A 25,887-nucleotide genomic window follows, 5' to 3' on the forward strand; every position below is an offset into this window, starting at 1 on the left:
CAACTCTGCGCGAAGGGCTGCCCCTGGAGGCAGGTAAGGGTTCCTCGTTCCGTCTTCTTCACGCTCTCTTCCCTTACCTCTGCAAACTGATTCAGGCATAATCTGGTTATGCAAACAGCAGGCACCTGGACCTGCCGGCCTAAATATTTATCCCCTGGGAGGTTGTGAGGACGAGGCAGTGCAGCTTCTCCACCGCAGAGCCAGACTGCCTGGGTTCCAACCCTGGTTCTACCCTTTACTGGCCCTGTGGGCTTGACCAAGGCGTGTCCTAATATAGAAGTGTAGCATTGGGACGCCTGGGTGGCTCAGTGGTGCAGCGTCTGCCTTCGACCTAGGGCACCCTCCTGGGGTCCTGAGATCGAGTCCTGCATCAGGTTCCCTGCAGGGAGCCTGCTTCTCCCTCTGCCTGTGTCTCTGCCTCTCTCTCTGTGTCTCTCATGAATAAATAAATCTTAAAAAGAGAGAGAGAGAGAGAGAGAGAGAAGTATAGGAATATTAGAGACCTGTAGCTGGAACATGTCAGCATTAAAGTTAGGGCTCGACACTGGGTGTTATTCTGTATGTTGGCAAATTGAACACCAATAAAAAATAAATTTATTATTAAAAAAAAACAAAAGTTAGGGCTCGAATCCCAGGTCCACCGTTGATGACCTGGGTGACCTCATGCAAGATGCCTAACTCCTCCGTGTCTGGTTTCCTCCCCACCTGTACATGCAGACAGTGTCAACAGTACCTTCCACCTGCAGGACCACAGGGGCAGCGAGATCTCTAAGGACTTACAGAACACCTGGTACGTCGCAGGCGCTGTCATTTGTTTATTTGAAACGAAGTCATTGCTCCCAGGTGTGGAGGTTGCCTGGGGGAGGGCGGAGAGGATGCACCCACCTGGCTGCTTAAACAAAGCCCGCGTGGCTCAAGCCTCCCGAAGGCCCGGCTCCCCGCCCCTGCTTGGCCACGCCCCCGTGCGGCGTGTCCCCGCCCCTAGCTCCGCCCTATGCCCCGCCCCGCGCCGCCTGGCCACGCCCCTGCGCTAGTCTCGCGCACTTTCAGAGTGCGCGAGCTCGGGCCGGGACCGGGGGCCGACGGTTGGCCGGGCGAGACCATCTGTTACGCTGCGTGGGGGGAGCCGACGGCCCGGGCCTCCGCGTTTTCTCAATTTTCAGCGTTTCTGGCCCCGCTGCTGGCGTTCCTGCGGCCGTTCGGTGCGCGCCGCCCTCCCGGCCTGCGAGCGGGAGCCCCCGGCCTCCGGGGAGGCGGTCGCCGTGGCCCCGCGCGGCCGCCCCCCCCTCCGGACGCGGGGCCGGTGGGACAGGACGACGGCGGCGGGGGGAGGCGGCGGCCCTGGCGCCATTTTGTGGGAGCGAAGCGGTCGCGGGGCTGCTCGCGGGTCTCTCGCTGCTCCGGTTTCCCTGTCGGGCCTCCCAGCCGCGGGCTCGCGGGTGAGTCGCGGACGCCTGTCGCGGCGCCCGCCCCGGGGAGGGAGCGGCGGGGCCGGGCCTGGCGGGGGGGGGGGGCGGGGGGCCGGGCCTGGCGGGGGGGGGGGGCGGGGGGCCGGGGGGCGCCGGGCCGCGCGGGGGCTGCTGGGAGGTGGGCCCCGGCACGACCTGCAGCGCCGGCCGCGTCCCCGGGAGGCCCTGGAGCCCCGACGGGGCGCGGGGCGCCGGGGGCGGGGGAGGGGGGGAGGGGGAAACGGTTGCCCGGACACGGGCGTGCGTCACGGGTGTTGATTTTTCCCGTTTCAGAGCGATAAAGAGAAGATGTCCGAGTACATTCGGGTGACGGAGGACGAGAACGACGAGCCCATCGAGATCCCGTCGGAGGATGACGGCACCGTGCTGCTGTCCACCGTCACCGCCCAGTTCCCCGGGGCGTGCGGGCTGCGCTACCGGAACCCGGTGTCCCAGTGCATGCGGGGCGTGCGGCTGGTGGAGGGGATCCTGCACGCCCCCGACGCCGGCTGGGGCAACCTGGTGTACGTGGTCAACTACCCCAAAGGTTCGCAGCCCTGGGCCCTGCGGCGCTGGGGGCACGGGGTCGGGCCCGGCCGCACGAGCAGCCCGGGTTCTCCTGAATTCTTTTTTTTTTTTTTTTTTTCCTTTGGAGATGTTATTTATTCATTTATTCATGAGACCAGAGAGAGAGAGAGAGAGAGAGGCGGAGACCCAGGCGGAGGGAGAAGCAGGCTCCGTGCAGGGAGCCCGACGCGGGACTCGGTCCCGGGACCGACCCCCCCCCCCCCCGCCCGGGGTCACGCCCTGAGCTGAAGGCTAAACCGCTGAGCCCCCCCTCCCGGGCTGCCTTCAAGTACTTCTTTAAACGCTGCTGTCAGACTGGTTTGGAATGCCACTAATTTAATTGATGGAAATTGGAAATACAGAACAGTTTCTTTTTTTTTTTTTTTTTTTAGGATTTATTTATGATAGGGAGGGAGGGAGGGAGGCAGAGACACAGGCAGAGGGAGAAGCAGGCTCCACGCAGGGAGCCCGACGCCGGACTTGATCCCTGGTCTCCAGGATCACGCCCTGGGCCGAAGGCACACTAAACCGCTGCGCCACCCAGGGATCCCCCCACTTTTCTTTTCTTTTTTTTTTTTTAAAGAGAAAACTGTGTATTTAATTATCTGAGCAAGTGTCGCCCGGTTAATGCCAAACTTAAGGAGCGACTAAGAATACTTTTGCAACGATCAGTCTGCAGTAGTGAGTAGGTTCTTTTGAAGTGCCCCGACATTTCTGGGTTTTGTCCCTGCAGGCTTCTGTCATTCATTCGGTTAATCTTTTTCCCTCCTTAAGTGAATATCAGTTGCAATCCCCCAGATCCTGAACTAGTGCAATTAAAATTTGGGGATTTGGTCTTATTTTCTCACTGCCTGTCATCGCTGATGTTGTAAACCTTAAAAAAAAAAAAAAAAAAAAAGGAAACGTGAAGTTTGCCAAGGAAGTAAGCACATTTTAGCAGTAACAAGTTGCTTTAGTTGATCTGTGTGTTACTTTTATTATAACTTGATGTTGCAACAAAGTGTATTATTTGCTTAGCGTGCAAGACATTGACTTACACTTTGAGACTTTCTTTCAACAGCATCAGCTTGGGTTTTTTTTTTTTTTTTTTTTAATTTTTTTTATTTATTTATGATAGGCACACAGTGAGAGAGAGAGAGGCAGAGACACAGGCAGAGGGAGAAGCAGGCTCCATGCACCAGGAGCCCGACGTGGGATTCGATCCCGGGTCTCCAGGATCGCGCCCTGGGCCAAAGGCAGGCGCTAAACCGCTGCGCCACCCAGGGATCCCTCAGCTTGGGTTTTTTTAGTATGCTATTTCTTGAGCCATTGGCTGTAGATTAATACTTATCCAAATTTAAAATAATGTTTTTTAGATGATGTGTTAGTGTAGGTTCCATCAGTTGTAACAAACTGTACTGTCCTGGATGGGGCGGATATGGATAATGGGGGAAGAAGCTATGCACCTCCGGAGGTAAAGGGGAGTGTTGGGAAATCTCTCCTTTCCTTTCCATTTTGCTGTGGACCTAAAACTGCTTTAAAAAATAAAGTCCAGGGCAGCCCTGGTGGCTCAGTGGTTTAGGGCCGCCTTCAGCCCAGGGCGTGATCCTGGAGACCCGGGATTGAGTCTCATATCAGGTTCACTGCGTGGAGCCTGCTTCTCCCTATGCCTGTGTCTCTGCCTTTCTCTCTCTCAGGAATAAATAAAATACTTAAAAAAATAAGTAAGTCCATTTTTAATTAATATATTTTAGAGATTTTATTTGCTTAGTTGAGAGTGTAGGGGAAAGAGCACAAATACAGTGAAGGGGGGCAGAGGGAGAGAGAGCAATGGACCCTGCTGAGCAGGGAACCCGGTCCAAGGCTCTATCCCAGGACCCTCGGATCATGACCTGAGCCAAAGGCAGATGTTTAATCAGCTGAGCCACCCAGGCACCCTAAAGTCTATTTTTTAAAACGTCTATTTAGTTCTTCCTTTTCCTTTACAAATACAGGTTTTTTAAAATAACCCAAGATTTTTTTAACTACAAAATCAACATGAGTTAAAAGGAAGAAAATTGAAATCACTCTTAAATCCACAGCAGGGGATAAAAGTCTGATCGTTTTTGGTATGTGACTTTTATAAAGTCAAATGAAGTAGAATTATTTTTGTTTTGATGTACCTTTTGAGAGAGGAGAACAGATCATCATAACCTGGAGATCTCACAAAACCCGAAGTGGGAGTCCCTTTCTTTGCACCAGCAAAGCCCCTCAGCCACTTCCTTAGTCCCTCTGTCCGTCTTTGAGAGCTCATCGTCTTTTTGCTTATTGTTGTTAGGTATAGGGGTTAATGTGTTCTCAGACCTGTTACGTGCGGAGTTCTGAAAGGTTTCTCATTTTGTTTAGATAACAAAAGAAAAATGGATGAGACAGATGCTTCTTCAGCAGTGAAAGTGAAAAGAGCTGTCCAGAAAACTTCTGATTTAATAGTGTTGGGTCTTCCGTGGAAAACGACTGAACAGGATCTAAAAGAATATTTTAGTACCTTTGGAGAAGTTCTTATGGTTCAGGTAAACTTTGATTTTATATAATTTCTTCTGGTGAATGAACATCCAGAACTCTTATAGTTTGGTAACACTGCCCTTCATGCTCAGCAGACAGTAATTTGTTTTTAAAGACTTTATTTATTCATGAGAGCCACACAGAGAGGCAGAGACACAGGCAGAGGGAGAAGCAGGCTCCCTGCAGCAGGGAGCTCGATTGGGGGGGGAGGGGGGGGAGCTTGATCCTGAGACGTCCTGAGCTCAACCAGTGAGCCACCCAGGCTTTCTCAGCAGACAATATTTTTATTTATTACATGCACATAGGGGATCCTGAAAAGAAATTTGGGTTGGGGCCCCTAGCAGGCTCAGTGGGTAGAGCACATGACTTTTTTTTTTTTTTTTTAATATTATTTATTCATTCAGAGAGAGCGAGAGAGAGGCAGAGACACAGGCAGAGGGAGAAGCAGGCTCCATGCAGGGAACCCAATGTGGGACTCGATCCGGGGTCTCCAGGATCACACCCCGGGCTGCAGGCAGCGCTAAACTGCTGTGCCACCAGGGCTGCCCAGCACATGACTCTTGATCTCAGAGTTATGAGTTCAAGCCCTGTATTGGTCCTAGAGCCTACCTAAACAAAAAAACAGACAAAATTTGGGTTATATTCTTTCTCTTTACACATATATCCTGTATTTTTGCCTTTATTGTTAATAAAACCGTACTGCATAAGGGCTTAAGGGAAGAAAGTGACATTAGCCTATTTCTTTTTAACTTAAATTGCTGGGAGATTAAAAAACACTTACTACTAAAGTGGGGTGGGGAGGGTGCCTGGCTGGCTCAGTCCAGGGAGCATGTGACTCTTGATCTCAGGGTCAGGAGTTGGAGCCCCACATTGGGTGTAGGGATTACTAAAATAAATAACTTTAAGGGTGCCTGGATGGCTTAGTCAATTGGAACATTTGCCTTGGGCTTAGGTTGTGATCCTGGGGTCCTGGGATTGAGCCCCATGTGGGGCTCTGCTCAGCAGGAAGCCTGCTTCTTCCTCCCCCTCTGTTCCTCCCCCCTACTCATGCTTTCTCTCGCTTTCAAATAAATAAAATCTTCTGATAAAAAATAAATAACTTTTTTAAAAACCCACTTATTTTCTGCCTTTCCCACTTAAGATTTGTAGACATTAGATCTAATTTATTTTAGGATTCTAAAACATTGTTAAAATTCTGTAACATGATTATTACATGATCTGGATTTGACGTTTATTACCCTCCTGTTGCTTTTACCTCAAGAATAATTTGGTTTAAGTTTTAATTAAGCAGCTCCATCAAAGTGAAGCCATTGAAATTACCAAGAAACTGATTTGGTTGTGCCTGTGGTTCTAGTAAATTTCAGTGATTTTTTTTCCCCCCCCAGGTCAAGAAAGATATTAAAACTGGTCATTCAAAGGGGTTTGGCTTTGTTCGTTTTACGGAGTATGAAACCCAGGTTAAAGTAATGTCACAGCGACATATGATAGATGGACGGTGGTGTGATTGTAAACTTCCTAATTCTAAGGTATTTTTGCTCTTTTCTCCATACTTTGGGAATTTTTGCTGACAAACTCCCTTAGAAGACACTGTAAAATGTTGCACAAAATGCCCTTGGAAAAGGTGGTGGCAGGATGTAGTCCTGAAGCCTTTTGCCTTGTTAATAAAACCGTATGATTGTCATGCATGCCGAATATCTTATGTTTGAAAGGTTTAGTTTATTCCCCCTTGAAACTAAAAGTTTGTTCATTTTATTGTTATTTCTAGTGAGCAAACAGATTCTTGGGTAGTTACGTGTTAAAATTCAAGGACAGCTAGAATCCGGTGATCTTGTCGGGATGGCCTGACTTGTTCCAGGCAGGCAAGGCTGATTTGGAGAGTGAGCATCTTTACCAGGGCATTTCTGTCATTGACTTTGCTTAATCCAAACATACGGTCTTGAACTTTAAACTTTAAAGCGTTGGGGGCACCTGACGGGCTCAGTCAGTAGAGCGGGTGACTCTTGATCTCGAGATTGTGGGTTCAAACCCCACAGTGGGTGTAGAGATTACTTAAAAATAAGGTCTCTTGAAAAGTAAATATTATTCTTCCCTGAAGTCTTAAAGAGAAGTGCTAATGCAGAAAAGTAAGAATGTACCTACTTTTTAATGATAGAAAAGGCAGATAGCTTTTGTTATATCCTCTATCATATAATGCTCTTCGTCGCTCGTAAAATACTTTTCGTGTTTTTCTTTTCTTTCGATTTGACCAGCAAAGCCCAGATGAGCCTCTGAGAAGTAGGAAGGTGTTTGTTGGGCGCTGTACGGAGGACATGACCGCCGACGAGCTGCGGCAGTTCTTCTGCCAGTACGGAGAAGTGGTAGACGTCTTCATTCCCAAACCGTTCAGGGCCTTTGCCTTTGTTACATTTGCAGATGATCAGGTATTTTTCTCTTTAATAATTTTGTCACAGCTATTTAGGTAATTTGTCTTGAATTTCTCCCACCCCGCTAATTGCCATCCTTAGCTGAGCTCTCTGGCCTTGTGAGCTGTGGGATACGTAGGTTTAGATAGTTGTGATAGACACTTGAGATATTTCTTCAGTACCTGGCATTTAACTGGGAGTGTTGTTTTGCATCTTTTGAAAATAAGGTGAAAAATCCCTGTTGTCTTACTAGAGCTAAAGGCGATTTTATGCGTTTAAATTAAGTGAGCTGAGCGTTCATTGCTTATTTTTCCTCCAGCTTAGTCAATGGCTTGAAATCTAAGTGTTATTGCTACTTTTGCTGTGTGAGTCAGTGGTTTAATCTCCTTTATTTACACCCCTTATTTCTTATAGGTTGCCCAGTCTCTTTGTGGAGAGGACTTGATCATTAAAGGAATCAGCGTACATATATCCAATGCTGAACCTAAGCACAATAGCAATAGACAGTTAGAAAGAAGTGGAAGATTTGGTGGTAATCCAGGTGGCTTTGGGAATCAGGGTGGATTTGGTAACAGTAGAGGGGGTGGAGCTGGTTTGGGAAACAATCAAGGTAGTAATATGGGTGGAGGGATGAACTTTGGTGCTTTTAGCATTAATCCAGCTATGATGGCTGCGGCCCAGGCAGCGCTGCAGAGCAGCTGGGGCATGATGGGCATGTTAGCCAGTCAGCAGAACCAGTCGGGCCCATCAGGTAACAACCAAAGCCAAGGCAACATGCAGAGGGAGCCAAATCAGGCCTTTGGTTCTGGAAATAACTCCTATAGCGGTTCTAATTCAGGTGCAGCGATTGGTTGGGGATCCGCATCAAATGCAGGGTCAGGCAGCGGTTTTAATGGAGGCTTTGGCTCAAGCATGGATTCTAAATCCTCTGGCTGGGGGATGTAGACAGTGGGGTTGGTAGAGACTGGTGGGAATTCAAATTTTTCTAAACACATGGTAAGTATATTGTAAAATACATATGTACTAAGAATTTTCAAAATTGGTTTGTTCAGTGTGGAGTATATTCAGCAGTATTTTTGACATTTTTCTTTAGAAAAAGAGGAAAAGCTAAAGGAATTTTATAAGTTTTGTTACATAAAGGGTTGAAATATTGAGTGTTTGAAAGTGAACTGCTGTTTGCCTGATGGGTAAAAACCAACACACTACAATTGATATCAAAAGGTTTCTCCTGTAATCTTTTATCCCTGGACTTGTCAAGTGAATTCTTTGCATGTTCAAATGGAAACCATTGATTAGAACTACATTCTTTTCTCCTTGTTTTAATTTGAACCCCACCATATGGATTTTTCCCTTAGGAAAATCTCCTTTTTGGAGATCATGGTGTCACAGTGTTTGGTTCTTTTGTTTTTGTTTTTTGTTTTTTTAACACTTGTCTCCCTTCACATGCAAAAGTACAATATGAAGCCTTCATTTAATCTCTGCAGTTCATCTCATTTCAAATGTTTATGGAAGAAGCACTTCATTGAAAGTAGTGCTGTAAATGTTCTGCCATAGGAATACTTCTGTCTGCACGCTTTCTCATTCAAGAACTCGTCAGCACGCTGCACAGGCCGCGTCTTTGACGGTGGGTGTCCCATTTTTATCCGCTACTCTTTATTTCATGGAGTCGTATCAACGCTATGAACGCAAGGCTGTGATATGGAACCAGAAGGCTGTTTGAACTTTTGAAACCTTGTGTGGGATTGATGGTGGTGCCGAGGCATGAAAGGCGAGTATGAGCGAGAAAAGGCGAGAGCGCGTGCAGAGACTTGGTGGTGCATAATGGATATTTTTTAACTTGGCGAGATGTGTCTCTCAATCCTGTGGCTTTGGTGAGAGAGTGTGCAGAGAGCAATGATAGCAAATAATGTACGAATGTTTTTGCATTCAAAGGACATCCACATCTGTTGGAAGACTTTCAGTGAGTTTTGTTCCTAGGTAACCCACGTTAGTTGAATGTGTTAAGTGAAACGATACTTGTACTTCCCCACCCCTTTGTCAACGGCTGTGAATGCTGTATGGTGTGTGTTCTCCTCTGTTACTGATCTGTAAGTGTGCTCATGTGACCTGAAGCTGGTGGGTTGAGAACATGGACTGAGCTTGTGGTGTGCTTTGCAGGAGTACTTGGAAGCAGAGTTCACCAGTGAGCTCGGGGTGTCGCACAGAAGGGTGGAAGTCCTAATGTCTGTTAGCTCCCCTAAGAATGCTGTCTGAGGCAGTTCTGTGTCCTGTGCTTGGATGCTTTTTATAAGAGTTGTCAATGTTGGAAATTCTTAAATAAAACTGATTTAAATAATATGTGTCTTTGTTTTGCAGCCCTGAATGCAAAGAATTCATAGCAGTTAATTCCCCTTTTTTGACCCTTTTGAGATGGAACTTTCATAAAGTTTCTTGGCAATAGTTTATTTTGCTTCAAATAAACTTATTTGAAAAGTTGTCTCAAGTCAAATGGATTCATCACCTGTCATGCATTGACACCTGATACCCAGACTTAATTGCTATTTGTTCTTGCATTGTCCAAAGCGAAAAGTTTTTTTTTTTTTCTTTTTAAATCTAGTTTTTAATAAGTCTGGGTGACCACACCTAAAATGGTAAGCAGTACCCTCCAGCTTTTTATTAGTGCCTCTGTGCATTTGGGTGATGTTCTATTTACATGGCCTGTATAAATCTCCATTGGGAATCCTGCCTTCTAAAAATATTCTTATTTGGGGGAGTGGGAAAAAAACAATGTTAATTATTTTGAAATGCTTTGTAGCAAAGCATAGCAGTCGAAAAGAAGGGAATACCAGCACCTTTCGAGTTTGGGATTTGAAAAGTGGAATTAATTGCAGTAGGGATAAAGTAGAAGAAACCACAAATTATCTTGTGCCTGAAATCCATTACAAAGCCTGATAGCTTTAAGAACTAGCAGGGTGGGTCGTCTGTCTGGAAGTGCTAAGTGGAGTGGGCTCTGTCCTCCACAGGTGGGGGAATAGAGGAATGTTGGACAAAACCGTTTACAAACTCAGATTAGACTCTCACGACGCGTTGTGAAGAATGTGAAAGCAATAATCTATTGATCCTCTGTTGTACTTTTTAATGTAACTACTGTGAGAGCTGAGCTTGTTTTCTGATGGAAGAATGTTAACAGTTTTTGTGTTGGTAGTTTTACCTGATGCCCTTACCTGATTAGAGTATGATAAATAGGTCTGTCATTTTGCAAGTTACGTGTTTTAAACTTTTAGAAATGAAGTCGTCCTTTAGGCTTGTGATCGCCACGTTGTTTCGTTATTCAGTTTCTTCTGTAAAAGGATCTTGCGTTGTTTTAATTTTTTTCTGCATCTAAGTTGCATGATTTCCAAACCCTGTACCATCTGAATTTTGCATTTTAGCACTTGCACTATTACTCAGCAGCAGTAACATGGTAACACTTAAAATGGTATTCGGGGACCTCCAAAGACTAAACTGACAAGCCTCCAAGGAGCCCAGGGGTAAGTTCACTTGTCAATGGCATGGTTTTAATCCCTTATTTACACTTGTTGTAAATCTAGTTACCAGTCTTAGAAGGCTTTCAATGTGGAGCAGCCTTCTGTTAACATGTTTGTGGTACCAGTAGCTGTGGGTATTTAATTCTACCCTAAAAACTTAAAAAAAAAAGAAAAAAGAAAAAGAAAATGAAGTCTAAACTATTTGGCAAAGATTTGTTTTTAAAAGTCTATTTGGTCATCTCGATGCATTCATTCTCAAGATTTTTTTGAACCCGTTGAATAAAAAATTTGTTGCCACCACAGTTTAGTGTCTGGAGTCTTACTGGAAAAAAAAAAATTCTTTTTTATGTGTGACAAAGGTGATGGAAAGTTACCTTTAACGTGCACAACAGAAATTGGGCCAAAACTCACAATGAATTTTTACATGAGTGGTAATTATTTGGCTAGAATCAAACCCTTTGTTGAAGGTCACCTATTAAAACTTGTTGAGGAGGGAACATCCAGTGAAAGTGACATGAGACCTTAAAGGTTAAAGCAGAACCTAAATTGTGTCCTTAGGAAAAAAGATGATGTATGTGATAATCAGAGTCCTTTGTTGTTGAGTACTAGGTGAGTAGCTCTTCACTGTGTGAGTTCTCTACTCAGCCGTTGTATGATTTGTGCTCTGTTGTTGTTAAGCGTGCCCAAGTATTTCCATGTTTATTGTAAGAGGGGAGAAAAACCCACTAGATCTACCTAGAATAATATCACCATTTAATTCTGATGTGTTTCTTCTTAAGGAAATGCCACATTTGATTCCGCTGTCTTCTGTATGTGAACATTATTTAGGTTATTTCCAAGCACCAGGAACATCCTCACAGCTAGATTAAATTACTAACATTGGAATTACTAGGTCAGAGACCATGCATGCTGTCAAGGCTTTTCAGATCTATTGCCAGATTGTCCTAAAGAAGATGTTCTTTAACAATGCGAAATAGTGCTGCTCCATGTTCTCTTCGTCTGCCAATTTGAGGAGTGAAAAATTGTATCTCACCGATTTGTGATACTGGTTTTTAAACCTGGGAGTCGATCAATACCTAAGCTTAAAGTATAGATGTTTCCAACTAAAAAAAAAAAAAAAAAAAATCACCATCCAAGGTTATTCCTGCGCCAGTACTGCTATAATACACAAAGCCGTGCTAGAGATCAGTGAGAAGCGTCCCCAAATGGTGGAGAAGTAGAGAACACAAACAGGCAGTTTATAGAAATGTAGATATCCGGTACAAAAGACTGGACTTTGTAAGTAATTAAATGCAGATTTAACCAGTGAGTTTCTGTTGGTTTGGGGAAGGTGATGCCACTTAATCGTTTGTATCCCCTTGGATCAAAGAGTGGGGGGCGGGGGAACTGGCAGGTGAGGAGCACCTGTAATGACGGTCTGGCCCGTGGTGTGCTTGGGGGTGGTTGGGGGTGTTCACGTCTTCTCCGGTCACGGTGCTGCCAAGATCTTTTACAGGGATGTTTTAACTAAAGAATTGGTTGATTAAATCAATTGATTGTGCAGACATGCAAATCAAAAATTATTAATTATGTTCTCGATCCAGGGAATATAGTTAATGACTTTGGTATACACCCCATACTGATTGGCTTCCCCGCAATTAGTGGAACCCCAGGACACTATTCCTCCCACAAACCATCTCTGTGTCTCATTGTCTAGAAACACTAATGCCCCCCCACTGTCCCCTCTGCAGCTGTCCTTGCCCCCACCTTCTAAGCCAGCGCAAAGCATGTTCTCCGTGACCCTCCCCCCGGGGTAGGACAGCTTTTCATACGCAGCGGCACATTTCTGATGGTCGACGATTGGTATGTCAACAAACATTAGATGTCTGGCAAGAAAACCCCTCTGGGTTAATCCCCATCCAGATGCGGTTCCAATGTCATTGGTCCTCATGAAGGATTCCGCTTCCTTTCTTGGCAGACAGATCGGCAGGACGTTGCTCCTGATCACCACCCTGTTCTTCAACCTAATCAGTGCTATGTCGTTGTCAAAACCAGCACCAGGAGTGTAACCTTCATGTATAAAGATGGCCTCGGCCCGGGCCTGGGTGTACTGAGCCGACAGTCTCTTCAGGGTACCCATCCTGATGTCCAAGGAGGAGGCAGCCGCCTTCTGTGTATACACCGCGTGAGCCGCGGTTAGGATCCAGTTGTCCCGCAGGAGGGCGCCCGCTGCCGTAGTCCGACCCAGTAACAGGACTTGCCAGGGAAAGTCCCCCAGCTTGCCTTCTGCCCCGTATCGACTTCTGTGGTGCGAGTGGATAGTCCACAAACTGGGGAAAGAAGCAGATACACAGCCCTCGTAGTAACCCACGGGCGTTACCTCCCCACGATTAGTGCCACGTTGATTCGGGTCTGACGTCACCCAGAGGTTGCAGGGGGTTATTTGGGCATCCACCTAGACAGGCAAGCGAGGCGGCTCTAAGACCGTTCAAAGACCCGATAAAACCTCTTGGTATTAGCTCCTCAGAAAATGAGGTGAGTGGAAATCAACTTTGAGAAACTGATCTGTTTTGCTAAAGTAATTTGGTCTACACGATTGGGAAAATTACTTACTAGGGCAAACAGGAATTGTCTGAGCTGATGTACTGGGTGATGTGATTAGAAAGTAAAAGGAAATGACCCTTTTCGTCGCTTCTGTTTTCCTACTTGTGATATTGGGTATTTACCTTGTAGTTCTGGGAAAGAGGAACTAAAGTCGCTATCCCAGGGTTTGAAAATTCCTTGCACCTTTGAACATCTAAATGTTTTAAAAATCCGAGTGTTGCACTCGTAGCCAGGAACCTCCAGGTCCAGGAATTCCTATTTCTGGTCTAGTTGATTCTTCCAAAGTAAATTTTACTGTGTTATCTGCTCATTAACGTAGCAGCTGTGTTTCTCCTTGTGGCAGAGAACTTGGATGGGACTCCGCGGAGGTTGTGTCAGCTAAGATGTAGGGTCTGTCTTTGAACTAAGCCAGATAATACAGGAGTAATGACTACGTTACTACCTTTCTGATGTTTTTTAATCACTGAACTCCACTATATCTCCAGAGCCAATTCTAGTAAAAAAAAAAAAAAAAAAAAAAAAAAAAAATTTAAGTACTATTAAAAGGCAAATTGCATTAATGTTTAAAGACTAGATGTCGTTGAAAACAATTGCTTAGGGAAATAATGAAGTTATTAGCTTTGGGTTTTAATAGCAGCTTTACAGAGAAGAAAAGCAGCTCCGCAGCAGAACTCGTGTTTATAAATGTATAAATGGTTCAAGATGATTTTTAAAATCATTTAATTTTTTATGCTTGCCTAGTTGTAAGGTCAGAAACCATCAAATGAATGACGCAGTCAGCACCTAGCAACCTCTCCGCCCAGAAGGGGGATAATGAGAACGTATTATCTGGAAATAACAACTTGGTCTAAGAGCCAAGTGCTGAAGTTCATTTCTGCCTACCGCAGCGAAAGCCCAGAAAGCTCCGCTATCGTCTCCCACCCGCTCCTACTTTCCATCAATCGCGAATCTCGTACAAACGTGTCCATTACCGGGCTCACAGACGGGGGGCGATTTTTCTCCTTTGGGGCCCGTCCAGAATCCGTCAGCCTCACACACATATTTACCTGCAAATCATTGGAAAAGCAGAAATGTGTAACTGCATGCGTAAGGTGGTTGTCATTTGCTTGAATACCCCCTTGAAAAATGTTGATTCTTGAGCATCAGTGGGAAATAGAGGTGTCTGAATAACCATTTTACATGATTTCATAAATAGGAGGTCTCTGCATTAACCATGTTTGCTTGCGAAGTGGAAACCTTTTAGACGTGTAACTTGAATATGTATCAAGATCTCAAGTGCTTAATGATAAGGTTTTGACTTGTTAAATTAAACCATTTGGAATATATTGTGTGTTTGCAGTAGTCATTTACTAGATAAGATCTGTTTTCAGATTCCTGCAAATTGACATTAAAGTCGCTCCAGCTGTGGTACTTCACTTAGCGGGTGGGAGAAGTGCCTTTAACCTCTCGTGTGGCCTTGGCCGCCCACCAGGTGTGCTCACCGTCGTCCGCGGTCATGGTCCTCGCGTAGAAGCTCCCGTTACAGCGGTAGCGGATCCCCGCTCTGTACGTGGTCACCCCGGGGCCTGTGAGGAACTCCACGCGGCCGGCGGGCAGGTCGTCGGGGGGGCCGCAGTCTACGGCTGGCACGGGAGGGCCGGTGGGTGAGCGGCGCGGCCCCCCGCGTCGGGCGTCTCCCCGGCACGATTTTAAGGCCTCCCCCCCCCCCCCCGTCGGGAAGCGCCTGGCTGCAGCGAGCCGGGGCCCCGGGGGTGCCCTTCAGAGCGGGAGGGGCTTGAGCCACTCGGGCTCCCTGTCGCCCTGGTGGGAGCCTCGAGGTGGCCGCGGAGCAGCCCTGCAGGGGCCCCGGGAAGCGGTCCTGGCCTGCGGCTGGGGCGGCCTGGGCGCGGCAGCACCAGCAAGGGCTTGGCCGCTGCTCGGGCTCCCCCCAGAGATACGTAGGACACCTCGCACCCGCGTGGGAGTGGGCGCTCGTGGGACGGAGCCGCTGTGGGGACTGCGGCGGGGGCACGGCCGCCCCGGGCTCCCCCGCACGCCGCTCTACAAACCCACGTGTTTCTCTGCGCGTCCTTAAGGGTCACGCTTAGTTTTCCGCAACTTCGGGGCTGTGCGGCTGGTCCGGCAGGCGAGCTGCTGCCCCGCGTCGGGTGGCCGAGCCGGGGCGCGGACCTGGCCCTCGGCTCCCAGCTCTGCCGCCTTCACTGAGAACGGACCAGCTCCCTGGTGAGCGTGAGTCCACGATCGGAGGATACGCAGGTCCCCAGCAGTTCTGGGGAAGCCTTTGCACGAAGTGTGCGCAAACCAGTAGTGAAGTGGGTTCGTGTTCACAGCCTCGGGATGGGGGGATGGGCCCCGAGTCCTCAGTGGTAGTTTGGGGATTTGGGCAAGAGGCTCTCACCCATGTTTTTGTGAATTTGTCCCAATTTACATGTATTTTCTAAGAAAAAAATATGGAAAAGACGTGATTCTTACAGAACGGGAATGTCCGCCCTCACCCCAGCTTGGTGAGCCCCGTCCCTGCAGCTGGTGCCTGCACGTGTTTACACGCGTGTGCGAGACGTGTGTGAGGAGGGACGTGGTAACGGCGGCCTTCTGGGCATGAGGGGGTCTGCTGTTCGGTTTCCCATCCTCAACGAATGTTTTACACTTGGAAAAATATGTTTTAAGGGTCACACTATTCCAAAGGCAATGCTTTGCCTGGTTACGTGGTCCCATCCGAACCCGTAAGAGCACGAGACGCCGGGAGCTGGGAACGGAGCCCGGGCGGACCGCGTGGGACAGAAGGCGGCAGCGGAGGACAAGCAGGACGCGGGAGCGGCCGAGGCCTTACCGCTGCAGCGCGGCGGCGGCTGGTCCCAGGACCCGTCCCTCTGGCACACGGCGGTGAAGGATTTCAGGGCCGAGGAACCCTGGACAGGCGTTCAGAGGACATTACTTCCCTGGTTTCCACCACGACGCCCCCCTGTGCCCGGCGGCAGCTCCCTGGGCACCCGACGCACCCCCGCTGCCCGGTGTCTGTGCTCACTTGTCCCACGCCCCAAGGGCCTGTCCCCTGTGGCTAGAGCCGCCCTTTCAAGGTGCCGCTGGCCCCATGGGAGCCGGATGTCGGCCTCTGCAGCGATTTATGACCGTCCCCCGCTTCCACCGAGTCCAAGGACAATCAGGCCTCACAAGATCCTGCTGCGTTTGCCACCATTTCTTCACAGAAGGTGCCAACGGGTGGTGGCCGAAATTTGGGGAAGGCCGACCCCCTCCAACGGGGAGCAGAAGTGCCGGGGTTTTCCTAGGCCCTGGCCGTTACCTGGAGGACAGTCACTAAAAATACGCTGGTGGCCTTCACAGGTGCGCCGTGTTTATGGCTGGCACCGCGCACGGGCACGGGCACGGGCACGGGGATGCTTTGCTCTAAAGGCCGTGAAACATCACCTTGGCGGAGGGGCCTTTACGCCTCGCAGGACGGCGGGCTGAGGGCTTTCCCCAGACCAGACACGGAAGAGGTCGCGGTCCCAGGGGCTACGGGAAGGAGCCTGCGCCCGACACTCCGCAAGGCGGGGAAAGTGCCTTTTTTTTTTTTTTTTTTTTTTTTTTTTTTTTTTTGTGGCTTGGCCCCTCCGCGGGGCGGGCTGAGCGGCCGCTGTCAAGCGCGTCCGTGTTATTACTTTCTGCCGCTGGGATTCAGTGACAATTTTGAAGAACATAAAGAGGACGCGTTAAGCTCCCACCTGCGCCCCTAAAGCAACGTGCTAAGCATTTTTCAAAATTGTCCTCCCCCTGCCGGAGCAGAGGTCACTACTTATAACCTCGCGGCCTGCAGTTGCCCGCGGCCCGCAGCAGGTGCACGGCGGCGCCCGCCTCCCTCCCACGAGCTGCCGCGCGGCGTCCGCAGGGAAACGTCCGTGGTGACCGGCAGCTTCCACTCGGGCCTTTTGAAAGCTTTTCGGATGAGGGCCCGAGCCCGGGCATGAAGGCCCTCGGCCGCCCGCGCTGCTCGGCGCCGGCCCAGAAGCCGCCACTTACCCGGAGCAGCTCGTACCCGGGGTCGCAGGACACGGCCACGCGGTCCTCCAGCACGTACTCGGCTTGCACGGGGGCGATGCGGCCGTTGGGCGGCGCCACGGGACTGGGGCAGGGCCGAGCTGCGGGGGACGCGGGCTCAGGGCCACCTGGAGGGGAGCGCCCGGCCCCCCAGCGCCCTGGGCCTCGGTGGCCGCCTCTGTAAGCCGGCGACCGGGGACCGGGGACCGGGGACCGGGGACCGAGGCCAGCCCCTCCCGGGCCGAGCCGACGGCCGAGGCCGCGCAGCTGAGCTGCTGTCTCGAGCGCCGGGCGGGAGCAGCTGCGGGCGGCCCCCAAACAGCCCTCGGCCCGGGGTCCACACAGCCGCCCCGCAGAGGCCCGCGCTCCCCCTGCACCCTGCGGCCTCCAGCCCGGCCGCCGGCGTGGGCCTTCGCGAGGCCCCTTCTCCCTCCAGCAGCTGGTGCCCTGCAGGCCCGAGGCCCGTCCGCAGGCACAGCCCCGCGGGCCGCCCGCGCCGCCTCCCTCCTGCACCTCCCTGCCCCCACCGGCCTCAGGCCCGTCCTGGCCCTTCCCCCCTGGCCAACCTGATGCCCCAGCACCGGAGCCGTGGGAGTCTCACTGCTCTGACCGCGGGGAAAACGAAAGACTTTCCAGAATGACCAGGACACGGGGTTCTCCCTGCTGGACTCCCTCCTCCCAGCCAGTCCCGCCCCTTCCCGCATTTCCAACAGGGGTGGCCCCACGGGTAATCTTTTTAAATCCAATTTTCTCACTTAAAAAAACTACTCCAATCCCTATAATCCAATTATCACTTCCCTGTGCCACACCCCGCACCCAGGGCCTTCCCTGCGTTAGCCCGTGCAAAACAGGCGTCCACCTTTTGAAGGAGACATTTCCTCACTTAGAATAATTGGGACATTAGGGCTCAGAGAAGTTATGTGAGAGGTTCGGTGTGGCTGGACACCCCAACCTGAGCTCCGACCTTCCTGGGTGGGTGGCTGGTTAGAGAGAGAGACGGAGGGAGGGAGGGAGGGAGGGAGGGAGGGAGGGAGGGATGGGTGGGTGGAAGGAAGCATGGAAGGGAGGAAGGAAGGATGGAAGGAAGGATGAAAAGATGGATGGATGAATGGATGCATACAAGAAGGGAGCCAAAGTAAAAGGAAAAAAAGGAGAGGTGCTCTTTCCCCTAAGAGAAGGTGATCTTGCCCAGAACAATCCTTTCTTTTTTGAAAAAAATATTTTAGGGCAGGCCGGTGGCTCAGCGGTTTAGCGCTGCCTTCAGCCCAGGGCATGATTCTGGAGACCCGGGATCGAGTCCCGCGTCGGGCTCCCTCTGCCTGTGTCTCTGCCTCTCTGTCTCTCTCTCTCTGTGTCTCTGTCTCTCATGAATGAATAAATGAGAGACAGAGACACAGAGAGGCAGAGACACAGGCAGAGGGAGAAGCAGGCTCCATGCAGGGAGCCTGATGCAGGACTCGATTCCGGGACCCTGGGGTCACGCCCTGAGCTGAAGGCAGACATTCAGCAGCTGAGGCCCCCAGGAGGCCCCAGTCCTTTTTTTTTTTTTGCTTATAATTCCCTGCCCCACCTCCCTTCCTATGAAAACCCTCCATTGTGTACAACTCCCTTTGGAGCTCCTGGTACATGGGATGCTGCCCAATTCACAGATTTTTTTTTTTTTTGAGATTTTATTTGTTCATGAGAGACACAGAGAGAGGGAGAGAAGCAGAGACCCAGGCAGAGGGAGAAGCAGGCTCCGTGCACCGGGAGCCCGACGTGGGACTCGATCCCGGGACCCCAGGGTCACGCCCTGGGCCGAAGGCAGGCGCCAAACCGCTGAGCCGCCCGGGATCCCCACAGATCATTTAATAAAGCCCATCAGATGTTCAGATTTACTCAGTGGAATTTTGTTTTTTGTTTTTGATGAATGGACGCGAAGGGCAGCAGGACACGCCCCTCCAAAATACGCCTCTTCAGGGGCGCCCGGGGGCGTCAGTCAGCTAAGCATCCGCCTCCAGCTCGGGGCAGCATCCCGGGGGGCCTGGGATCGAGCCCTGCCTCTGGCTCCGCACCTGGGGGGCCCTGGGGGGCGCCTGCTTCTCCCTCTCCCTCTGCCTGTCGCTGCCCCTGCCTGGGCTTGCTCTCGCTATCAAATAAATAAAAATCTTTTAAAAAATAAACAGAAAGTGCCTCTTTGGCGCAAGGGTTATTTTGGGCTGATGTTTTCAGAAACAGCAGATGCAGGAGAAGCTCTGAACACAGAGGAGAAGGTCTCCTTTTGTCAAGGGACTTTCTATTCACGAAGGAAACGTCCGTGTTGCGAGAGCGGCTCCGTCCCCGTAGCAGGGGGACCACTAGGCACAGCCACGACCCCCTGCAGGCGGCGGGGCGACCTTCCCTCCGCTCACGGCCCCCCAGCGGGCTCCCCCGGGCCCTCCTCTCTGTTGTCTTTAGCTGAAGCCGGTCCTGACGCCCGAGTCCTGGGTCCCGTGTCCCTGGGGGATCTCCCCCGTCTGCACGACACACGCACCTTAACAAACTGGCTCCCCGTACACTTGCCGTGACTTTCCTTTTTCCCACGACTGTGTCCTCTGAAACCCCACACACGAGTCCGCGGGCCTCACTCTCCCTTTGGGCCTTTAGCTCCCCATGAGGCCCCCCGGGCCCCGCCACCCGGAGCGTCCACTGCGTCAGCCTGGATGTCGCTCTCCCGGCCTCCCGGTGACCCACCCTCTCCGTGCACCTTTGAGACCGGCCCAGGACCCTAAGAGGCGGGGGAAGCCCTCCCTGCCCCGCGCCCCCGGCCCTCACCCGAGCTGCTGTAGCGGATCCTCCAGCCCGCGTGCTCCCCCGACTGATCGGTCACAAAGCTGATGGCCACGGCGCTGCTTTGGGTTTCGATCCTCTGGGGCAACGTCGTCCCGCAAAACGGCCCATATTCCTCTTTGTCTGTTCGGACCTGAAAGCGCAAAGGGCCGCGTCACCCGAGGACCCTCCAGGGCCGGATGAGGCCCGAGGTCCCGGAAGCTGACCTTGAGGGAGTCGTAGGGGCACAGGGCGTCGGGGTGCGTCTCCACGTCGAAGGGCGCCTCGAAGTCCAGGACGATGCTGAAGCCCTCCTCCAGGTGGATGCTGTAGGTGCAGCTGGAGAGTTTGGGGTACGGCTGCGGGTATTCAGGGCTGCTGAGCACCCCCGACCGGCCGGTGAAGACCTGACCTGCGCACAGGGCTGAGGGGACGGGCCGCCGTGAGCGGGTTGGCTCGCGGCTCCAAATCACACCGGACCCCCCACCCCAGGGCCGAAGGAACCATCTAGAGTGTCTGGGGCTTCCTGGCTTTGGCCGAAACGGGCGGCACTCCGAGGCACGCGCTCCGGGCCCGCTCACACCCCCGGGGGCTCTGGGGGTGAAGAAGTGAGCGACGTCGACTCCCCAAGGGGGCAGGACGGAGGGGGGCCCTCGTCCACCCCCCCCGCAACTCCCAAATTCACCCTCCACGGGGCTCCTGCGCACCCGCACCCAGCTCGGGCCGGCCCACCTTTCCTGGGTGCCCGCGGGGAGCAGAGGGGCCCCCCTGGGTCCTTCCCGTCCCACCCTGCGCCCGGCCCGGCTCTGGGGGTTCGTCGAGGGAATTTCGAGGGAATTTCAAGTTCACGCGGAGCAAAGCACATCCCACGCCCCTTCCCCGGCCACGGCTCGCACCACCGCCCGCCCCGCCCCAGGCTGCCAGCTGAGCCGGGAAGCTTCCGGAAGGGAGGTGTGGCCGTCCTCCCCCTGGCTGCTGCCCCGGGACGTGGGGGCCCAGGCCGCCCCCCCGTGGCTGCCCCCGGGCTCTGGGCCGTGGGCCGGGCTCCGGAGTCCTCCCCTGCGCAGGAGCCCGCCCGAGGGTGCTCCCGGCTCCGGCCCCGGGACTGGGGAGCACTCGGGCCTCCCTGCGAGCTCGGCCCGTGCGGGCCTCAGGGCCCGTCTCCATAATGGACTGGGGGTGCTGGGCAAGCCTTTCTGGCAAACCGGCCTGTGGCCCCACGGAGGGGTCCCACCAACTAAGCCTCACGCCGGGTGACGGGGGAAGGGGAGGGGCCAGGGCGCACCCCACTGCCCTCGCCCCACCGCGCCACCCGAGACACGAAGCAGCTGCTGGAGGCCGAGGCAGGTTTATTGTTAGGTCTGCGGAGGGGTCGGGGGGGGGGGGGCTGCAGGCGGCAGCGATCTCGCCCGACCCAGGCGGGAGCCGGCGTGAGGCTAAGGGCTCTGCTCTGGAAGAGAGAACAGAGACAGGGAGAGACACTGGGGGAGACGCGGAGTGGGGCAGGCGGGGCTGCTCCGAGGCTTGGGCCGCCGCCTCCCCGGGGCCCCCCGGGCTGCCCATCGGGGCACCTGGCACCTGGCAGGAGCTTGCAGGGGGCGGGGGGGGGCAGGCGGGAGGGGCCGAGGGGGGGCCTTGGAGCACGGCCTGCCCCCCCCGGGGGGTTTGTGCGGGAAGCTTGAGCCCAGCCCGTTCCCCAGTCCTCCACCTGGGAGCGCGAGGGGGCAGGTGGCAGTACAGGGCCCAGAGCTGGACACAGGTAGGGGGCAGCACGGGGACTCCATGAGCGCGCTGAGGGGCAAGGAGGGGGAGCCGAGGATGGAAGGGGGGCGGGGGATTGGGCTGTGGACGGATGGACGGGCAGGAGGGGCCAGAGGGGCTGGAGTGGTCCCTCCAGGCCCCCGGGCAGAGCGGTGTGGCCTTGAGGAGCTGCCTTGTGGCCAAGGTGGGGGCTGGGCACCTTCCCAGCCGGGGTCCCCGGGCAGGTGCAGCTCACCTGAGCAGGTGCGCTTGTTCCTGTGGAGAATGTAGCCCTGGCGGCAGGAGCAGTAGAAGCCACCCAGGTGGTTGTGGCAGTGGTGGTCGCAGGGCGGGGCCTCTCCCGGGGGCACCTGGCACTCGTCGATGTCTGGGCGGGGACAGGTCAGCCGGGCGGTCAGAGGCGGCAGGTGAGGCCGCCCTGGGGCCCGGGGGCAGGTGTCTGCTCGTGCCCGAAGGTGGCTGCCGCGCGAGGCCAAGCCTTTTACGCCCAGGTCGTCACATGGCCCTGAGGACACTCCCTGGGCGGTGGATGCGGGAGCCCCAGTGTCCTGCTCATGGTCACCGCGCCAGTGGGTGGCAGGAGCCGCGGTCAGACGGCCGAGCGGGGTGTGACCCGGTGCCAGCGGGTCCCGCGTGGCCTCCTGAGGAGCAGAGCAGGGGGCCCGGCCCGAGGTCTCACCCCTCCCGCCCCCCCCCCCCGCCTCACCCTCTGCCGCATAGAAGGCCTCAAAGCCCGTGAAGGGCTGCTCGTTGGAGTAGTCGGAGCGGAAGGTGACGTCCAGGCTGGAGCCCGGCGAGCGGAAGGTGTCGTTGCCCGGGGCCCGCTCGGTGTCCGTGCTCTCCTGGCCGCACAGCGTGGCCAGCACCTCGGTCCCTGAGCTCAGCTGCGGGGGGGGGGTCGCGGGGGGGCGGTGCTGGTGGTCTCCCCCCGACCTCCCCGTCCCCCCCACTCCCCGCTCCCAGGACCCCGTCCCCCGCCCACAGGGTCGCGGTCACCCAGCGGCACCTTGACAAAGTCGTACTCGCACAGGTAGGAGAGCTCCAGGTGGAAGTGGGTGAAGTAGAGGCGCAGGCGGTAGCCGGGGGGCGCCGTCAGGGCCCAGCGCCGCTCCTGGTGGTTGGCGTAGGCCCCGGGGAAGCCGGGGGACGCCAGGCGGCCGAACAGGGGCTGCGGCCACGTGGGGCCCGGGGCGGCGGCCGCCCAGCCGCCCAGCAAGCCCAGGAAGAGCAGCAGCCTGCGGGCAGGGCGCGTGAGGGCCGCGGGGGGCGCCGGGAGCCCCCACCCACGGGGGACCCCGGGCCGCTCACCTCATGGTCCCGCGGCGCTCGGTGCCTCACCTTTGCCCTGTTTGCCCAGCGCCGGGCCGCCTGGGATTCCGGGAACTGGCCCCGTGACCCCGCGGGGCTGTGTCAGGCGTGGGGACAGGGCGCGCCAGGAGGCGGGGGCTGGACCCGGGCCACGAGCCCCCGGTGGGCCTCCCGAGGCCGCGGGGTGGGGGCCACGGTGAAGGCGGGACGAGCTTCTGGGTGCAGGCGAGCACGGGCGCCTCTGCTCCCCCTCCTGCGTCGACTTCCCCCGGGACAGGGACGGGGACACCGGGCAGGAGGCGGCGTCACCACTCGGAAACGGAAACGATGGACACGGGGGGAACCGGCCTCGGGAAGTGACTCCAGGTCGGCAGGGGAATCGGGAACTGGCTCGGGAATCGCCAAGGCCCCAAGTCCTCCCCGGGGCGTCAGAAGCTGCCGCCCCCCCCCCCCCCCCGTCCTGCCCCGACCCCTGCGGGAGCCCGGGCAGCTGGGATGAGGCCCGGCCACCGCGCAGGGACGTGTGACGAGCACAGGGCCGAGCGCGAAGGAACCAATGTCGAGGCCCAGCCTCCCCCGATTCCAGTCCGAGAAGCCGGCAGCCCCCGTCCCTGGGCGGGCGTCCCCTGGCCTGGACCCCCCAGCCCAGACCCCCCCAGCTTGGATCCCCCTGGCCTGAAACCCCTGGCTCCGACCCCCAGCCTGGACCAGGGGGAAGGACGCCCCCTGGGAACCTTCTCGCGGCGAAGGGCTGGGCGGCCCCCGCGGTGGGGGCAGCGCCGGGCTCCCCCGCAGGAGCAGAGCCTGAAGGGAAACCTCGGAGCGAGCAGGCCCGGAGCGGGGAGGGGGAAGCACCCCAAACCGAAGTGAGGCAAACATTACTATCTTCAGAGGGAAAAGGGAAACAAAAATAGCAAACAGCCTTCAGGGCGGCCCGGGGGGCTCAGGGGCTTGGCGTCGCCTTCAGCCCAGGGCCTGATCCTGGAGACCCGGGATCGGGTCCCACGTCGGGCTCCCCGCATGGAGCCTGCTTCTCCCTCTGCCTGTGTCTCTGCCTCTCTCTGTCTGTGTCTATCATGAATAGATAAATCTTTAAAAAAAAATCATGACAGAGAAACACACATTATGTATATTGATATTTCCTGTTAGTGAATATTCCATTAAGTGGGATCAGAATTAACTGTAAATTATAACGGGGTGAATACTAGGATCTCGTAACAAAAAAATTGATTAGCGCTATGTGCAGGCCCTCATGACGTGTATGGAGTCAAAAGATCTTATTTTTTTTTTAAGATTTTATTTATTTATTCATGAGAGACAGAGAGAGAGGCAGAGACACAGGCAGAGGGAGAAGCAGGCTCCCTGCAGGGAGCTTGACGTGGGATTCGATCCCGGGACCCCAGGATCACACCCCGAGTGGAAGGCAGATGTTTAACCGCTGAGCCCCCCACACGTCCCTGAGCCCAAAGATCCTTTTTTTTTTATTAAATTTTTTTAAATTTTATTTATTTATGATAGTCACAGAGAGAGAGAGAGAGAGGCAGAGACACAGGCAGAGGGAGAAGCAGGCTCCATGCACCGGGAGCCCGACGTGGGATTCGATCCCGGGTCTCCAGGATCGCGCCCTGGGCCGAAGGCAGGCGCCAAACCGCTGCGCCACTCAGGGATCCCGAGCCCAAAGATCTTAAAGAGTTTTTGAGATTTGGTAAAAAGTTCAGGGCTGAGCTGGTGATGAATTTATTAAAAATGACGCAAATGCGAAGCTGCGCCTCCGGGGGAACAAGAAGCGGAGCAGGACGTGGGGTGTCTGGGTCCCGGGCCAAAGCCGAGGTGGGGCGGCCGCGGGGCCGCAGGCAGGGTGGGCTCAGGGACGGAGAGGACCGACCCCAGCCCCCCGCAGAGGGTCACCAGACTGGGGGGAAGAGGAGACCGACGTGGGGGAGGCCAGAGGCGTCGGCGGGCCGAGGGGCGCGGGCGCCTTCCTTCCGACGACCCCCCCACTGCCGGGGCCCTGGAAGCGCGGGGCTCAGGGGTGCTCGGATCCGAGCTCGGGCTCCACGTGGGGCGCAAACCTTAGAGCAACAAACCCCGAGAAGCTGTAGGTGGGGCTGGTCACAGCCTCGGGGGCCGGGATCCCTGGGAACTCTGGCCGGGGCCCTGCCTCGCTTCAGCGTCAGCCCGTGTCTACACCACGTCCGCGGGCTGTGGGGCGTCGGCCCCTGCGCGTCCCCTTCGGGGAGGCTGGCCTGAAAGCCGGGGCCGCAGGGAGACCTGCTGCGGGCACCTTCGGCGCCCGGCTCGGCCCGACCCGACCCCCTGGGGGCCGCCGCTCCCCTCCCGCCGATGGGTGGTCCTGGCCCAACCGCGTGACGTCCGCTTAACGGGCCTGTCACCGGCTGGGCTCCCGGGGCCCGAGGGACAGGGTGGCAGGGCCCGGAGCCCCTGGGGGCAGCGCCCTCGGCCGCCGTGGTGGCCCTGCTGGGTCCGGGGCAGCCGCTACTCCGCAGGGGCAGCTGTGGGCTCAAGGGAGGACAGCTGCGTGGGGTCACGGCCCTGCAAGCGGCTGCCACGTCGTCCTTCCACAGACACCCGGGCGTGCGGCCCACGCGTGCCGAGCCTCTGCCTCACGCCCCTGGGTGGGGAGACCCGGGAGCAGCGTCCTCCCCAAGCCTGGGGCTGAGCTTGTTCCAGGGCTGGGGCGCAGAACGACGAAGCTCACCTGCCACGGGCCAGAGGGGGCTCCAGGTCGTGAGGGGGGGCGTGGAGCCCAGGGAGGGCAGCGGCTCAGGACGTGGGGCCGTCGGCGCCACCCACCCCACGACAGCCACAGTCCCAGGCCCTGGACGCCGCCGGGTGTGCAGTGGTTCCCGGGGCAGGTGCGGGTGGATGGTGTCCCGGGCCCCGCCCCCTGCTGGGGCCACCCCCCCTTCCTGCCAAGTCTTCGGGGTCAAGCCGTCCAGGTGAAGGGCT

At 54.8% G+C, this 25,887-nt stretch overlaps 2 protein-coding genes across 2 annotated transcripts; one reads left to right on the forward strand and one right to left on the reverse strand.

Annotated features, from left to right (window-relative positions):
- Positions 1 to 1,292: 1,292 nt before the first annotated feature.
- On the forward strand, positions 1,293 to 10,745 carry TARDBP (TAR DNA binding protein). The gene is made up of 6 exons (XM_055331485.1): positions 1,293 to 1,439; positions 1,743 to 1,995; positions 4,380 to 4,543; positions 5,921 to 6,061; positions 6,785 to 6,955; positions 7,352 to 10,745. The coding sequence occupies exons 2-6, from the start codon at positions 1,758 to 1,760 to the stop codon at positions 7,880 to 7,882; spliced, it is 1,245 nt and encodes a 414-aa protein (XP_055187460.1). The 5' UTR covers positions 1,293 to 1,439; positions 1,743 to 1,757; the 3' UTR covers positions 7,883 to 10,745.
- Positions 10,746 to 11,753: 1,008 nt separating this feature from the next.
- Positions 11,754 to 23,199, reverse strand: MASP2 (MBL associated serine protease 2). Its single transcript, XM_055331484.1, is given in 12 exon segments — positions 11,754 to 12,705; positions 12,708 to 12,752; positions 13,998 to 14,072; positions 14,508 to 14,648; positions 15,857 to 15,935; positions 17,044 to 17,162; positions 19,855 to 20,002; positions 20,076 to 20,272; positions 21,845 to 21,976; positions 22,316 to 22,493; positions 22,616 to 22,844; positions 22,918 to 23,199. Coding segments are annotated over 12 exon segments (2,058 nt in total). The 5' UTR covers positions 22,923 to 23,199; the 3' UTR covers positions 11,754 to 11,995.
- Between the last annotated feature and the right edge of the window lie 2,688 nt (positions 23,200 to 25,887).

Source organism: Nyctereutes procyonoides, unplaced genomic scaffold (genome assembly GCF_905146905.1).
Source record: "Nyctereutes procyonoides isolate TBG_1078 unplaced genomic scaffold, NYPRO_anot_genome, whole genome shotgun sequence".
Lineage (NCBI taxonomy): Eukaryota > Metazoa > Chordata > Mammalia > Carnivora > Canidae > Nyctereutes > Nyctereutes procyonoides.